Raw genomic sequence first — 15153 nt, 5'->3', positions numbered from 1 at the left:
CAGCAAATAACTTTGAAGACTGTCCAAAAAGCTGCTGGTGTTTCTTAGGAAGGTTTTCTTGTGGGATGTTTGTGTCAGCTGATGCAGCCCCTTCGGGAGCCTGCCTTCATCCCTGATGTGCCCGGGAGAACCTTTGTTCCAAGGGGCCACCGTGGTGTGGGAAAACCCTTTGTGCAGGAACAAAGGAGGATTGTATCAGCAGCGGCGGTGAAAGGGAGGGGAGGGGGCTCAGGGGCTCCTTCAGAGGCACTGCAGGGATATATTGACAGCCACGTTTCCCTGTAAATCTCCCCTGTGGTACGGGTTCTGTGTGGGAGCCGGGCGGGAGATAAGATCTCCTTTTATTGTGTGCAAATTCTTAGTGGTGAATATTTGATATGGTTTCCTTAATTAAAACGTGGCGCCTCTTGTACTTTTGTAGCCTAAAGCAAAAAGCCTGGCAGTAGGCTGGACTGTGAGGTTATTCCTGTGCTTTAAAAGTAACTAACAGCTTGTGTCTCAGTAATTAAGGCTGGAAGAGTGGCCTTAGTGCAGGCTAAAATGAAAGCTCGTGGCTGGCTGGGGCAAAAGTGCAGGAAATGTAGAAGATGAAGCCTGGCAGAAGTAGTAGCTATTGCTGCTTGGGTTCCAAAGTTTGGCAAAATATGCCTTTAGTGTAAACCATACACGGGCCATACCCAAAACACACCCCCAGTGGAGCTTGGGGAAGTTGTAAGATGGAGCAAACCACAAACAGGTGGTTTTGGCTCCCACCTGCAGCAGAGCATCCAGACCATCCCTGCTCCCCTCAGAGAGAGGCAAATCCCACATGTGCAGCCACAGCCTCCTGGCCAGCCCGGGGCAGGAACAGCACGGGTGTCACACTGGGACTGGCCTGCGGGTCTCTAATGCTTGCAAGTAACCATGAACAGTGACACTTAGGCACGAGTTACTGGCTGCAGCCCCGTGCTTGGTGCTGCTTCAGCAGAGGAGACCTCCACACCTTCTAGACTGGAGCTTGAGAGCCCTGCAGCTCTCTGGGGGAGAGGGGGAGGCCGGTCCCCTGTGCTTCGCCCCCAGATCATGGGATGCTGCTGCCCCTCCTCAGTGCCACTGCTACCGAGCCTTCCCTGAGCTCAGCCGGCTGCCCAGCCTCGCAGGAACAGCCCGGGTTTGTCCTGGTGCCTGACCGAAGTGGTGGGAGAGGAGGTCTGCTCAGCCCCGGCAGGGACTGCAATAGAGCTGAGACTGGAGGACCAGAATCAGGAGATATTTCTGGGCTCTTCATGATGATCTCCTTCACCTTCACCACACTGCTGCATGGGGAAATGGGAAAAGTTCTCCAGGTTCTTCTGTTCCATTATTAGCTGAGTGCGGTGGCTGCACCCAGGAAATGATTGTAGCTAAATTGGTTGTTAAGGATCAGAGGAGTGCAGTTGGCTGGGATTTCAGATTACTTATTGTCCTTTTTGTTTTGAATGAAATGGATCTGTGTCCCTCAGCAGAGCTGCAAGCCAAGCACTTCATGTGCTGTAGTGCTTCATTTGGGTTTGTTACTAAGGCCCCCTGGCAGTAGTTTTATGAGGAGATTTGGGTGGCAGTGTCCTTACATCCTGCTAGAATTGCTTGGATGAAGACAGTTGGAGTTGTTTGTGCCAAGTGTGGGCGAGCAAGCAGCTGGGTTGACCAGAGTGAAGGTGGGAGGGAGATAAAATGGGAGACCAAAGTGGGCTTGTAACAGGAAGGGGTGTCTGGATTGCTGAAACCAGAACTTGAACTTCATAAAATAGCGAAGGGAGAAGGAGGATCCAGTGAAAGGATTTGGTGTCAGGACAGGAGGTTAAGGATTCCATGGCTTCAAAGAAGTATGAAATGCTGGTGTGTCTGCTTGTAACCATAAGTGTTAATTTTGGGTGGTTTATGTAACTGCTCTTCCTCAGGCTCAAACTGTCTGTCCATGGGCGAGTTCATCCCAAGTGCCACAGGGCAATGTCTGCCAAGGGCACGGGCACAGGGACCCTGAGTGCTCATAACTCTGCTCTGGTCTTGAAATCAGGGGGTGATTACCTTTGAGTCACCTTTTTAATTACGGTAACCTTCTCTTGGGGAGGATTTATAGTTTTGTGGTGTTGTCGGATGTGCCTGTAGCTTGTTAAATATGGGACAGCATCACTGAATGGATTAAATTGATCATCTCTCCAGGCCCCACAGTGGCCTGCAGTGGCTGGGGGGGTGACAGTGACAGAGGTGCCCATTGCGGGCACAGCCAGGCTCCCTGCAGCAGCCTGGGACTTGCTGGCTGGTGGCACCAGTGCAGTCCAGTTCTGGCTCTGTCCAGGTGATGTGTCCATGCCCTTTGCCTGGATGTCCATGGAGATGGGCATGTTTGGAGAACAAAGAACAACATTTGTTGTCATCTTTGCATGAAGCCAATCAACCATTTTGCATAAAGGGCTCAAATAACTACAGTGCTTGCAGTAGTTGGGCATTTTTTGTAAATTAAGTCCCACTGACCAGTTCTCGTTTCCCTTGCAGGGTCAGAGCCTTTGATGGTGAGCGGGAAGCGGCCTCAGGATGAGTTACTGGAGTCTGGATAAGAAGAGCTGCCTGCAGTACTGCAGGCACTTCCTAGCGGACAACGGCGTGTTCCACGGTGAGCTGCAGACTTACTCTGCACTGTCGCTGTTTGTGTTTCCTGCGGCCCGCGGGCCCTGACATTGTCTGTCCGCGCCTGTGTCTCCCTGGGGCCGCTGCTCCCGGGCCGCTCAGCCCGCCGTGCTGGGGGCCGAGCCTCGGCCGTGCCCGCACCGAGCGGGGGCTCTGCCGGGCGGCGCTCGGGGCGTGCGGGACCCGCGCTAGTGCGGGGGCAGGCGGGGCTGCGGCGGGGGCGCCAGGGGGCGCTCCGGGACCGCCGCCCCCGGTGCGGCCGGGGCCGGCTCCCCCCGATCGCCGCCCCGGTGCGGCCGGGGCCGGCTCCCCCCGATCGCCGCCCCGGTGCGGCCGGGGCCGGCTCCCCCGGTCGCCGCCCGGTGCGGCCGGGGCCGGCTCCCCGGCGCCGCCCCGTGCGGCCGGGCCGGCTCCCCCCGGTCGCCGCCCCGGTGCGGCCGGGCCGGCTCCCCCCCCGATCGCCGCCCCCGGGTGCGGCCGGGGCCGGCTCCCCCCGATCCCCGCCCCGGTGCGGCCGGGGCCGGCTCCCCCCGATCCCCCGCCCCGGTGCGGCCGGGGCCGGGTCCCCCCGATCCCCGCCCGGTGCGGCCGGGGCCGGGTCCCCCCGATCCCCCGCCCCGGTGCGGCCGGGGGCCGGGTCCCCCCGATCCCCGCCCCGGTGCGGCCGGGGCCGGGTCCCCCCCGGGGCTGTCAATGAACGGACCCACCGCGGTCCGACCGACCCCTGGGTCCCACCCCGTGCTGCGGCGCTCGCCCCTCCCGTAGCGCACCGGTATTCCCGGGCAGACGGAGGGGACTGGCTGGGAGCCCTCCCCTCCTTAAGTTCGCGCTGCGGTGCTGCCTGAAGCACCGAACCCTGCAGAGGAGCAGCAGCTGCAGCACAGCTGGGGACAGAGCTGCTCTGGGGATCGGTGCTGGTTGTGCTTTGGATGACACGGGCTCGGGGGCTCCAGCAGGTCTCATCTAATCAGACAGCTGGACCCCTGTCTGCTGAGGGAGTGACTTCCTAATGCTGTTCTGAGAGGCCCACATCTTGTATTCTCTATTCCCTTTGAGGTCAGTAATTAAAACCCATCACTTTAGGGCAGATTTATGGCACTATTAATAACAGCAGCACAGAATGGCTATGAATTGAAGATAGAAATACTCGTCTCATTCAAAGCAAAGGTAATTTTTTTCCCTAGAGGGCGTACATCTCCATTTCAGTGTGTTTGTTAGGACTGGAGAGGTTTGCAGCCCACTGTAAAACAAACTGTATCTGCATTTTTGTCACTGTGGTTATGTCACCATCGATGAAGTTAATGGCTCAGTGGGAGAATTAATCGTTTGTCAGTCTGTGAATCTTCCTAATGAAAGCCAATTCAGACAGAGCCCCATTTTTCCCTGTACTGCTTTTTTCCTTGCCCATGGGCACTTCTAGTTCTATTTGGGACACCAGAAGAATGTTAATAACTTTCTGTAAGTAAGTCTGACAGTGGTGTTGTCACATTAATTCATGTGTGTGCTGCATTTGGGACTTGTGTTAGAGGGAAAGTGCTGTCATCTCCAGGCACAACCATTCTGCTTCTCCAATGAAATGGATTCATTCCTGGGATTTATCAGGCCACTTGTGTGGTCCCACTGGTATTGGTGGGGTCATGTTCCTTCAGAGTTCCCTCTGACCTTGTGGAAGGGCTGTGTTCACCCAGGTGCCCCGAGCACTTGTGGCAGTGTTTTGTGAAATGCCTGTTAATCCCTGTTCTCCCCAGGCAGCTCCCTGCTCTCCTGCACCAGTGTGTAACTGGAGCAGCTACACAGATCTGTATTTGCAGCTCTGCTACTCCAGAATAGTGAAAGAAGAGTCTGGTCCATGCTCTGTGACCTGAGGTGGTATTTCATCATAGAGCAGCACCATGTCTTTACCCTGCTGATGGTGCAAAGGCTGGATAATGATCCATCAGCACAGAGTCCAGTAATCCATGACCAGCTATTGAGAGATGAGTCTGCAAAGTGATAATCATCTACAGCTCAAGGCATAATTAGCAGGAATCCTAGACCAGAAAGATTTCACGGTTTAGTTTTTTTATCTTTGATTCATGACCAGGTAAGATTAACTATTTTTCCCTGACAGAATCCATCAGGGCTTCCCATTTGTCTCCCTTAACCTAAACAAGACACTGCAGAGACAGTTCCTTTCCCTCTGAGTGTACTGAGGGGGCTGAAGTCCCTGTGGGACAGTGACAGAAGTGACAGTTCCCACAGCGTGGTGTGAGGATGTGTGCATGTTCCAGGAATTAGCGTGGTGTTCTGATGCTCCAGAGGAGCTGGGTTCCTCCAGGGCTGTGCTGATAATTCAGGCTGCTCCTATTATCCAAGTGCACCCTTTCACTGGGAGCAGTGGGACTGTTCAGTTGCCTCAGGGCTGTCTGGAATCGAACCTGTGAGCTGAAGGAACTGCTGCACCTCGGGTGCAAGCCAGGTGAAAGTATCCCACGGGGTCGGCTGGTGTTCTTAAAAAGCCTGGGAGTATCTTTAGAAGGACTGGAAGTGTCTGCAGAGGTGCACAAGAGGAATTTTGCTGCCCAGCTGTGCTCCTCTCTGGTGTTTGTTTCACACCCTTGTGGCACCTGCTTTGCTTTAAGCACCTGAGCAGATGATGTTTCATTTGTTCACCTCCTGCTGAGGAGTTCAAATGCAAGAACTCGTGGACTGCATAAATAAAAATGCTGAAGTTCTGTGTTTATTGGGAGTGGTTTAATTGTTTTGTGTAAAAAAACCAAAAGCTGACCAAAAAAACACCAACAAAACCCCCCAAAAAAACCAAACCTCCCCCCAGAAAAGGAAAAAAGGCTGAGCTTGCACCAGAAACACCCCACTGAGCCTGCAGCCCTGTTGCAGTGTAGTGCCCCTGCAGCAGGAGGATGGCACCTGCCCCGTGGGATGCATTAGTGTGGGATGTCACATCCCTGGATGTGCTCAAGGCTGGAGGGGGCTTGGAGCACCCTGGGATAGCGGAGGGTGTCCCTGCCCATGACAGGGGTGGAAGAAGATGAGTTTTAAGGTCCCTCCAACCCAAAGCACTCTGATTCTGTAATCAGGCAAAGGAAGGTGGAATTTTGAGTGTTCAGGAGTAAGATGAAGGTGGTGGTGCATCAAGGCCCAGCCAAATGCAGTTCTGGGCAGCAGTGTTTGAGCAGGGGGAGCTCAGGAACAGAGAGAAGGGCTACAGAAATGGAGATGAGATTTGTTTAGCTTGGGAAATCAAAGACTGAGAAGGGATGTGACTGCTGGCTCTGAGTGCATTGCAAAGAGAAAGCTCAGGGAGGAAAAGGCTTATTTGAACTGAATGGGCAAGTTGGCACAAGAGCAAGTTGAAAGTTGTCCACGAGTGTATAAAACAGGCACAGGAAAAACTAAGGTACTTTGAGTGGGAGATTGACTAGTTTTGGAAAAACTGTTACAGCATTATATTTGTGCTCTTGCTCTGAAGTTGTAAATGTGATTAGTAAGCAGTGTATTGACTAATGGGAAATAAGGCTTGGAACACTGTCTGTGGTCCCAATTCAATGCCTGTGTCCAGTGAACTTCAAATACAAACAGCAGTGCTTCCATTCCACTCAGGAGAATGCTGCTGTACGTGGATCAGGCTGCTCTCTACCAGGTTCTAATGATGCTTTGAGACACTTGCATGTTGTTAGACAAGAAGTATTGATACACAGTTGTGGGGCTTTCCATGGGGCTCTGATGGGTTGTCTTTAAATAATGACTGACATTCATGTGTGTAATGAACTGGTGTGCATCCACATTGCCTAAGGCTTTCTCATCATTTTATAATTTTATTAGGAAAAGCTGCTAATGGCTGCATTTGCAGGATATTAAAATTATTATCTGTTTATGGCTCAAATTTTTGGTTACAGAAGTGGAGGTTGCTGCTGTGCCTTGTACTCTGGGGAGTCTTATCTGCCCAGAAGCAAAAATGTCAGTTTTCTTCATCAGCATCAGCAGTGAGATACAGCAGTGTGTGTGCACACAGAGAATAACAGCCCAGACATGGGGCTGCGGGTGAGCTGTTTTAGCAGTTTCTGCAGAACGGAGAAGACAAGCAATTAGAATGTTTGGAATAGCCTTGAGGATTTGATGAACCCACTTTCCTTTTTCTTCCTCTTGCAAGCAGTTCCAAAATACAAAGTACAGCATCCCTCTAGGCATGGAAGAAGAGATCTTTTTTTTATTTTTGAAGGGGTTTTAAGCTGTAAATGTGCATCATGTTTTGTTTGTTTGCTGGCAATAACAATGTAGGAATGGCTGTGAGCAAACATTCATCTGCTTTGCTACTAGATGGTCGGGGCTAAAAGTATAAAGGGAAAAAAAACCCCAAAGTGTATGGAGCAGCCCTTCCTGTGGCTCCCAGTGCTCCCAGTCAGCAAGGCAAGTACTTCCCCAGCCAAAACTGCATCTAGATAATTGCAGTTTTTATCGTTGCATGTGATAGTTTTATTTTTTCCATAAGAATTTTGGAATTCGTTCATGCTTGTGACCATCTGTGGGAATTAACTCCAAAACTTGTGGTGGTTGGTGTGAACCCTCAGGTTGGAGGGAAGCAGGAATTCAGGCTGTCACAGATGGAGCAGGTTGTGTTGCTCCATTGCTCCACCTTGGAAAGGGAATTGCCTGGAAGGTGTGAGTGGGGGCTGAGCCTGACAGGACACAGGTTCTTAAGTCATGTTGGGCACATCCTGGTGGCTCTGGCTGTCCAACATCCTGCTGAGGAAACCACGGAGAACCTTTCCTTGCTTCAGTGACCTTGGACTTTTGTGCAGTGAAGACATAAAATGCCTTCTGTTGTCCTTTTTATGCAGTCAAATGGTCTATTTTGGTTATTGGAGCACAAGAGTTTTGGGGGAGCAGTCCTAGAGCTTTGCCAAATTGCACAAATCCTTCAGGCCTGATGTTTGCTGATGGGCAGTGCTTTATAATTAGCTCTGCTGAAGCCTCGTGCAAGGCTTGGGGGCACAGCTACCGATGCCAGATGTGGGCTGCAGGATTCAGCCTTTTATCTCCAGAGTAGCTTCAGCTGGAGTTTCATAATGATGCTGGGAAAGCAGAATGAGTTAGTAGTGCAGGAATTTGTGTTTTGGATCACATTCTGATTTACGTGGTGAAATATCCACAATTCATTCCTTCAGACAAACAGATGTAAATGAAAATGTGTTTGCAAGGAGAGCATTAAGGAATTAATGTACTAAAGTCCACTTAGGTTAAAGAAGGGCCTAAAATGCCTGAAAAAACTCTCTCTGTTTTGTTCAAGAACTGTCTGGATCTGTTCATGAAAGGAGTCTCATGTGGGATCTGTCTCCAGACAATGGTTGAGTTCTAATGCCTAGTATTTTTCCTCTTCCATTTTTGTGTTTCTCAGCTTTCCATAGAACCATGTCTTCATTAATGATAAATGAGTTGATAAAAGCTTAAATCTGATAAAAATGATAAGTTTTCCATGCAGCTGATACAAAGTTTTATTCATTGCTGACTGACTTTTCACAAGGAGGTTGTCTTACAGTATAGGTCTAGGATTACACTTGGATGATGATTATGAAGATGTTGTTATCTCCTTATTTCATTATCTATTCCCTGTAAGAGGTGTTAGTTCTCTAATCAGCTTTTCTTGCTATTTAGCAGAATTAGCTTTGTACTGGTTTTCAGCTATTTTGACAGTGATAAAGGAAAAACCCAATGAGCTAGAAAATGAACCTGCCTCTGATGCTGTAATTTCCAAACTGTTAGTTAAATCATATTCTCATTTATTGGAAAATGGATGTTTTGCAGTAGAACTTGCAGGGTTGTGTCTCTCTCCAGTAATCTGAGCCTTGTGAGGTGTGGGCAGAAAACCTAAGTAGGAAAAACAGGAGTGGAGGTGAGGCTGTTACCTTTCCTGCCAAACCTTAGCTTGGGACTCTGCAATACCCATGGGACAGCAGTGGTGGTTGAAAAGATCTTGACTTATGGTGATCATCGATGGCAGTCAACTACAGGTAAAGGAAAATGAATTTTTTGTTCAGAAAGCTTGTTTGTCACCTGTTACCTCTGAGACTGTTAGAAGGGTGTGTGCTGTGGCTCTGCAGAGCATTCCCAGCAGGAGCCTGTGACCCCTGGGAGCCAGGAAAAGCCAAGCAAACCAGTAGGGTTTGGGATTAGATGCAAAACCTGGCTTGGCACTGAGGAGTTGTCATGGGGATTGATTTTATTATTTTTTTTAAGTTGAATAAACCTACAGATATACCATTTGGCACATGTCATCTGAATTACATAAAGTCTTCATTTGTCTGCTGTCATGTTCTTCTATATAACATGCTTGAATTTCTAAAGGCATGTAGCCTTTAGGTATGTCTGGTTTTAAAATGAAGTCTATTTTGAAGACAAAATAATGAAAAATATTTTGGTGATTGTGTAAGGTTTCTTACAGAGCAGCTGTGGTGTTGAAGGTGCTTGTGTATAGCTTGTCTTATAATTAACAGAATGGTAGGAGTGTGAGTAATTTGCATTTAACACATTATCAGGTGCAATCTGATATAACAATAATTAAACTATACAGCAGTGACAGTTTATTTTTTGTTGTTGAATTGCAGCTATAGCACATCAGGTCATTTCAATGTACACACATTGGTAACTGTCTAGAGGCTTCAGCGAGGTGATTTCAGCCATGAATGTGGTGAGCTGAGGTGGGAACCAGAGCTGGGGTAACGCCGTGGCCGCGTTCACTTCTCAGAGTGGGACTTGTGCCACCTCCTGCCATCCCAGCCTGAGAGTGCCATTAGAACCACAGCTGGGAGCAGCCAAGAGATCCTGCCCTGGGTCTGGGGCCTTGTTTCACATTCCAGGGTGCTGGACATAGGCCATGGATACCCTGCTGAGCTCTGTTGTGGGGGCCGTGGGAAGGTTATGTTAGCAACAGCTAAGCAATAATGATTTCTCAGGAAGTAGAACATGTCAGCTCCTCTTGGATCTTGTCTCTCATCCCACTGGGCACAGACCCAGGGCAAAGGCATAGGGATTTTCCCCTCCCGCTCGCAGAACCCCTGGCTGCAGATGCGGGGGGTTACTCTGGACTGGGGCTGGATTTCCCCTCCTGCATCCAGCCTGCGTCACTCTGCCGCTCCTTAGCTGGAGTGTGGTAATCCCTGCCCGCCCAGCCGCCCCGCTGCTGCCCGTGGGATTTCCCTGCGCTTCCCGGGGCCGAGCAGCGCTTCCCGGTGCCCGGAGCGCCTGCGGTGCCCGGAGCGCTCCCGTGCCCGGAGCGCCGTGCGGGGACACGGGAGCAGCGCCGCTCCGCAGCTGCTGCACGAGCAGATGCTGCCGGCTCCCTCCCAGCCTGCGCTCCTCGGGCGTGAGCGAAGTTATCTGCTCTCGCCTCTGCATCTGTGCTATGGCTCACTGAGGTTTCCTCGCTCATCCTGAGGAGCAGCGCTCGGCTGTACTTCCAAGGATTGCTTTCCAAATGTGTTGGCTCTGAAGACATGAAGATGAAACGGAGCCTTTCCTGAAGGGAGAATTTCCATTCTGCTTGCCAATAATGCACGAGTTACAAATTTAATGGCAGACCTGGAAGTATATAAAAATTTAAGTCCAGAAAAAGGTAAGGATGTTTGAGTTTGGAATTGCCATAGGACGAGCTCATAACATTTCTGGAAATGCTTATAGAAAAATCAGGTAACTTAACCCTTGTGATTGGTAAGTTGTATACAGTGTTTGTGTGGACATTGTTGGTATAACAAATGTGTATCTATTCCTGAATGTTTAACAAGAAAACCTGGTGGGTTTGTATTGACTTGAAAGCACATTTCTCCATGAAAACATGTATCTCGTATTTGAGATACTGCTCTTATGATGAGGAAAAACTGCACTTCTGTGTTAGCTTAAATTACTACAAATGTGTTTGACTTGAATAAAAACATTCTTGACCTTTTCATCTGTTGGGAATTTTGCTGTGGCTTTCAGTGGAGAAGAGCTTGTTGATTTTTTTTCTAGTAGCACTTATAAATAGTATAACACATTTGCAAGTGATGTGTAAAATTTGACTGAAAGCATTGGATGAAAGATGCCTTTTCAAGAATTGCAGGAGATGGTACAAGAAAGGAAGACATCTTGAATAACTTTCTTCAGTATCTTGTAGTTTATAATGTCCAATTTTGTTCAGTTTAAGTCAGTGCTGAATGGAAAGTGGCAATTAGCTTAAGCCTCTAAGTGGATAGAGAGTAAATGCTGTAGTGAGAAGGAGAAATCATGGTAGATTAAAGTTAATTTTTGTATTTTGCTCATCGTTAGGGATGTTGGATTATGTTCTTTTAAAGAAAACACATAGAAAATACATTTAGCAAAGAGCTTTTTGCCAGAATTAGGTAGTTCAGAAGACATTTTTGTGACAAGATTATATGTAATTTAAAATCAAACAAACTAATCTAAAATAAAGCCACCAAAAGTCACGGATCATACTTTGAAATATCATCTTGCCCATTATAAGATGCTAAAAAAATTTCAGGGCAGTGTTGGTGGGACAAAAAAATGCTCTTTTTTCTTTGTATCTGTCATGGTTGATTTTACTGGATATTTTTTATCTGGAGAAAGTTACTGGGAATAGACAGAGCTATTGTACAAGAAACAGCCTATTTTGGGCAAAAGTGAGTTATTTGTGGATGCCCTGCAGGGAGGGCTGCCTGTGCTGGAGCTGCTGAGCTGCAGTGCCAAACACTCACAGGTGTTGGGTACCCAGAGCTCTCCATGGAGCTTTGGTGGCCATGGTTAAAGGAGGGCAGGTGTTACTCCATCTGCCTTCCGAGGTGGAGGAGGTAATGGATATGGCCCCATTTAATAATTCACAGCAGCCAGCTCTCCTGGAGGGCTTGGGAACAGGCCTGCAAGGAAAGCATCAGGTTCAAGTTCTGAATCTTGTGGCAGTGTATGTGTAGATAAGCACATTCCACACCGGAGAACTCGGCTGAGGGTAGAATTCTGCTAGAGGTTATTCTGCAGTCCCTTCCTTACCCAGATGTAATAGCAAGGCCAAATTCCAGTTGGCCATCCTTGGTTGTGGCAGTGCCATCTCTGTGTGGGGAGGCCAGTGAGGGCTGCAGAGCAGTGAGTGGGTGTCCTGGGGTGTCTCTGGCACCGAGGTTTGGCCGCTCGGAGGTGGGGTCGTGGCCGGGCTCCGAGGTGACCCATCGCGGGCGCAGCCCTCGCGGTGGCTCTGTACCACCAGGAGTGTGGTCCCATACTGGATGGTGGAAGCAGGCAGGGTGAGTGAGCCCCGTTTTCCAGGCTGGCTGGGACACCAATCACCCTGCATGGCTGGTGTGCCAAAGGGTGCCCGTGGGATAACCCTGGAGAAAGGGATACCCGGCCCCGATGAGCGCCCGCGGGAAGCAGCAGCTCCAGCAGCTCAGCCGTAACTTCCTGGGTGGCTCTGGCCACTGCGAGTGGGAAACGCTGGAGCTGGGAGTGGGATCAGCACTGGGACATGGGGCACACACCTCCCTTGGGGCTGGGCCTTTGGCTGTGGGTCGTGGTGCTTGGTTTTCTCAGAACACCAGGGATGCAGCTGGCACGGCCGGGCTGAGGAACAGCCGTCAGCTCCGTCAGGGCTCGTTCCCTCACCCAGGGACTACAGCAGTGGCTTGTTTAATGCCCTTATTGGTGCTGCTTTGGGACTCCTGTGCCTGCAGCTGTCCAAGCACCTGTAAAACAGGCACTGAGTGTAGACTCTGGAATACTGATATGTAAAGGAATTAGCCTGGAACAGCAGACTGGTCTGAGTGGATATGGAAGGCATCCATCTCCTTCTGGGAAGAACTCTGGGTCATCCACAGGGTTCATTCCAATAACAGCTTAAATCTGTCTTGGCAATAAATGTACTCACAGTAAGTTGGCACGTGCACATGGCAGCTTTGTCAGGTTGAAAGCCTCGAGGTGGTTTGGCATGTCCTGAAGAGGCTGCCCAGTGTTGCCCTGAGTGCCACCTGACTGGAGTGTCAAGGTGGGACACCACAAAGTGTCCCTGCCATGGCCCTGCTGCGGGTTCCGAGGGTGCTGGAGCTGGATGCTGATGGCTCCAGGGGCAGTATCTGATCAGATCTGCACAGGATGTGGCTGGCCAGGTAATAACAAGGTTATGTGCTTGCTAACTACTTAGTGTTCGTGGTTTTTGGTGCTTATGAATGAAATCTACTCTTTTTTCAATAAATCTACAGAACACTGCCATGGTGTGAGGGGGAAATGTTGCTGTTTGCTGAAGAACTGTTGTCTTTCCAAAACTCTGGGGCATAGATTAGAACTGTTGAGGTAACTCCTTCAGTGCTTTGCTGGAGACTGAGCTGGCCCAGTCCGTGTTGGGGTCAGCGCTGGCACTGTGGTGGCACACAGCAGCTTGGGGACACCAGGGGCTGGTGACCAGAATGTGCTGGAAGAAACCTTCCCAGCTCTGTCCAGCACTGAGCTTGCTGCAGGAGGTGTGTGTGCTGGCTTTTTCTCTTTCCTCAGAAGCTCGTGCCTCGGAGGAGCATGTGCTGCTCCGTGTGCTCCTTGCATGACTGAACTGGGAGTTGTGAGGAGCCCCAAGCTGGCTTTTCCCTGGGAGTGCCAGCAAACCCGGCTGTGGGGCAGGGAGCTCGAGCCTGTGCTGTGGCAGGTTATTGATACCAGCACAGCAGAGAATGGGCTCAGAGGTGTTCCCATGTTACCAATAGAAACATTGATCAGCCTGAAACTCAGATGCACAAAACAGCATCATTTTCAGTAATAAGATCACTTTGGTGTTTGAGACTGTCAGTTCATTGTTTGCCCACAGATGACTCACTGTCGGTGACTTGCACCGAGGTAATTTAAAATAGAATAGATAAACGTGTTTCTTTAGAAAACGACTATTTCTGAGGAGTGTGAATAAATTAGTTCATATCATCTGTTGCACTGCAGTCTCCATTCATTGCTTTTAAAGGTTAATTAACTTCACCTTCCATTCTGCTCTGCTTTTTTCCCCTTCTTCCTACTCTCTAGCCCAGCCCCAGGTGTGGCTTTGTTTGGTAGCCTGCAGGGAAGCAGTGCTCCCTCCAGCCTGGCTCCAGGCCCTGGGGACTGGATCCCTCTTCCAGCTGTTCCTGTGCCCTGTCGATCGCTCCCCTCTGAAGGTCGTGGTGCTGGACAGGGGCTGAGGCTGCTGTCACACACGGCTGTTTGCTGATAAATGTGCAGACATCACAATTGACTGCTTGCACCGAGGCTGGGACAGTTCATCCTCTGCATGTCTCTGTGTGGGCACAGGAGCAAGCTTTAGGAAGGGTCTTCTGGTGGGGGTGGTTTTTGCCTATCTTTTGTTAAATTGGTGAAGTGGGAGGTGTGACATATAAAGGGGGGTGTGGTGAATGAGGGGGTCTTGCCCTAGCTCAGTATATTGTGGTGGGAATTGTATTTGCTGTATCATACAACACAGGCAGGCTGAGAACAAGGTCTGGTGCACAGCTTTATGATCCTTATTTATGTACTTACTGATTGTTTTAGAGGGCAGTATGGGATTCTGGCAGAGAAGGAGCTCGTGGCTTACTGTTCTCCACCTCTGCATCCAGAGGCATGGCTCCTGGGATGCCTTTCAGACTGCTCTGCCAGTTGTGAGGCCTCAAAGGAGGAACCCCTGTCTTGGCACTGCAGAGGTGACTCAGCTGCAGCGAGGAGGGATTGCCCTCCCGAGCAGAGCTTGCCTGGCTGGGGGAGCCCCCGGGGTTTCCTACGGGGACATGGACACAGACCCTCGGGATGGTGCCTGGTGCTCCATGTCATGGTCACACAGGGGGAGGGTGCTGCTTGTCCTGAAAACCACCCCGATCTGGCACAGTGACACTACACACCTGTGTGCTCATCTTCCCCTTGGCAGGGGCAGTGGAAACTCTCCTCCTCCTTCTCTTCCACCTCCTGCTTTTTCCACATGCTCTGTAGTGTCATAATCAACTGCTGTGCCCCCCCTGCTGAGGGATCCTCGAGAAAGAAAGAGGATTAGGATGTGCAAACTTAACTGTGTTTGCTTAATAAATCTGTGTTCCTTGTTCACCCCATTGATGTGACAATGTGCTTTGGCAGTTTGCCATGTCTGTGCTTAAATGATTGTGCTGTTCAGTGTTGACAAAGGACTAATTCCACCGTCCTAATGGAAAACTCACAGTCCTCAGCGATGCTGTGTTGCAGTGGCACCAGGGCTCTCACTGGTGAGCAGCTCTGGACAGCTCTGGTGGAGTTGTTTCTGAAGAAAGGATGAAACCTGGGCTAATTGCTTGAAGATAGTAAGTGGAACTTTGCTGAGCTGGCAGAAGGAGGGGTCCTTGGGCAGGGGTGGAAAACATGCATTATTTATGGTCTCCAACAGGGGAGCACAGCCCCTGTAAAAGGGGCACTGTCCTGGCAGGACATTTCTGCATTGCACAGTGCTCTGTGAAGCCTCAATGAGGGAACAAAGCTTGTGATTAAGGATCATTCAGGCTCTTTTGGGATTATACT

General features: G+C 50.0%; 1 protein-coding gene across 1 annotated transcript in view; it reads left to right on the top strand.

Moving 5' to 3' along the window:
* The first annotated feature begins 2241 nt into the window (after positions 1–2241).
* Positions 2242–15153, top strand: part of PLCH1 (phospholipase C eta 1) — a 47393-nt gene continuing 34481 nt past the window's right edge. Inside the window, 2 exon segments of the mRNA XM_039557155.1 lie at positions 2242–2317; positions 2515–2632. Coding sequence (XP_039413089.1) covers positions 2554–2632 — 79 coding nt within the window. The 5' untranslated portion in view covers positions 2242–2317; positions 2515–2553.

Source organism: Corvus cornix, chromosome 9, assembly GCF_000738735.6.
Source record: "Corvus cornix cornix isolate S_Up_H32 chromosome 9, ASM73873v5, whole genome shotgun sequence".
Lineage (NCBI taxonomy): Eukaryota > Metazoa > Chordata > Aves > Passeriformes > Corvidae > Corvus > Corvus cornix.
Note: the sequence above shows the minus strand (reverse complement) of the source record. Positions and strands in the feature narration are given on the sequence as shown.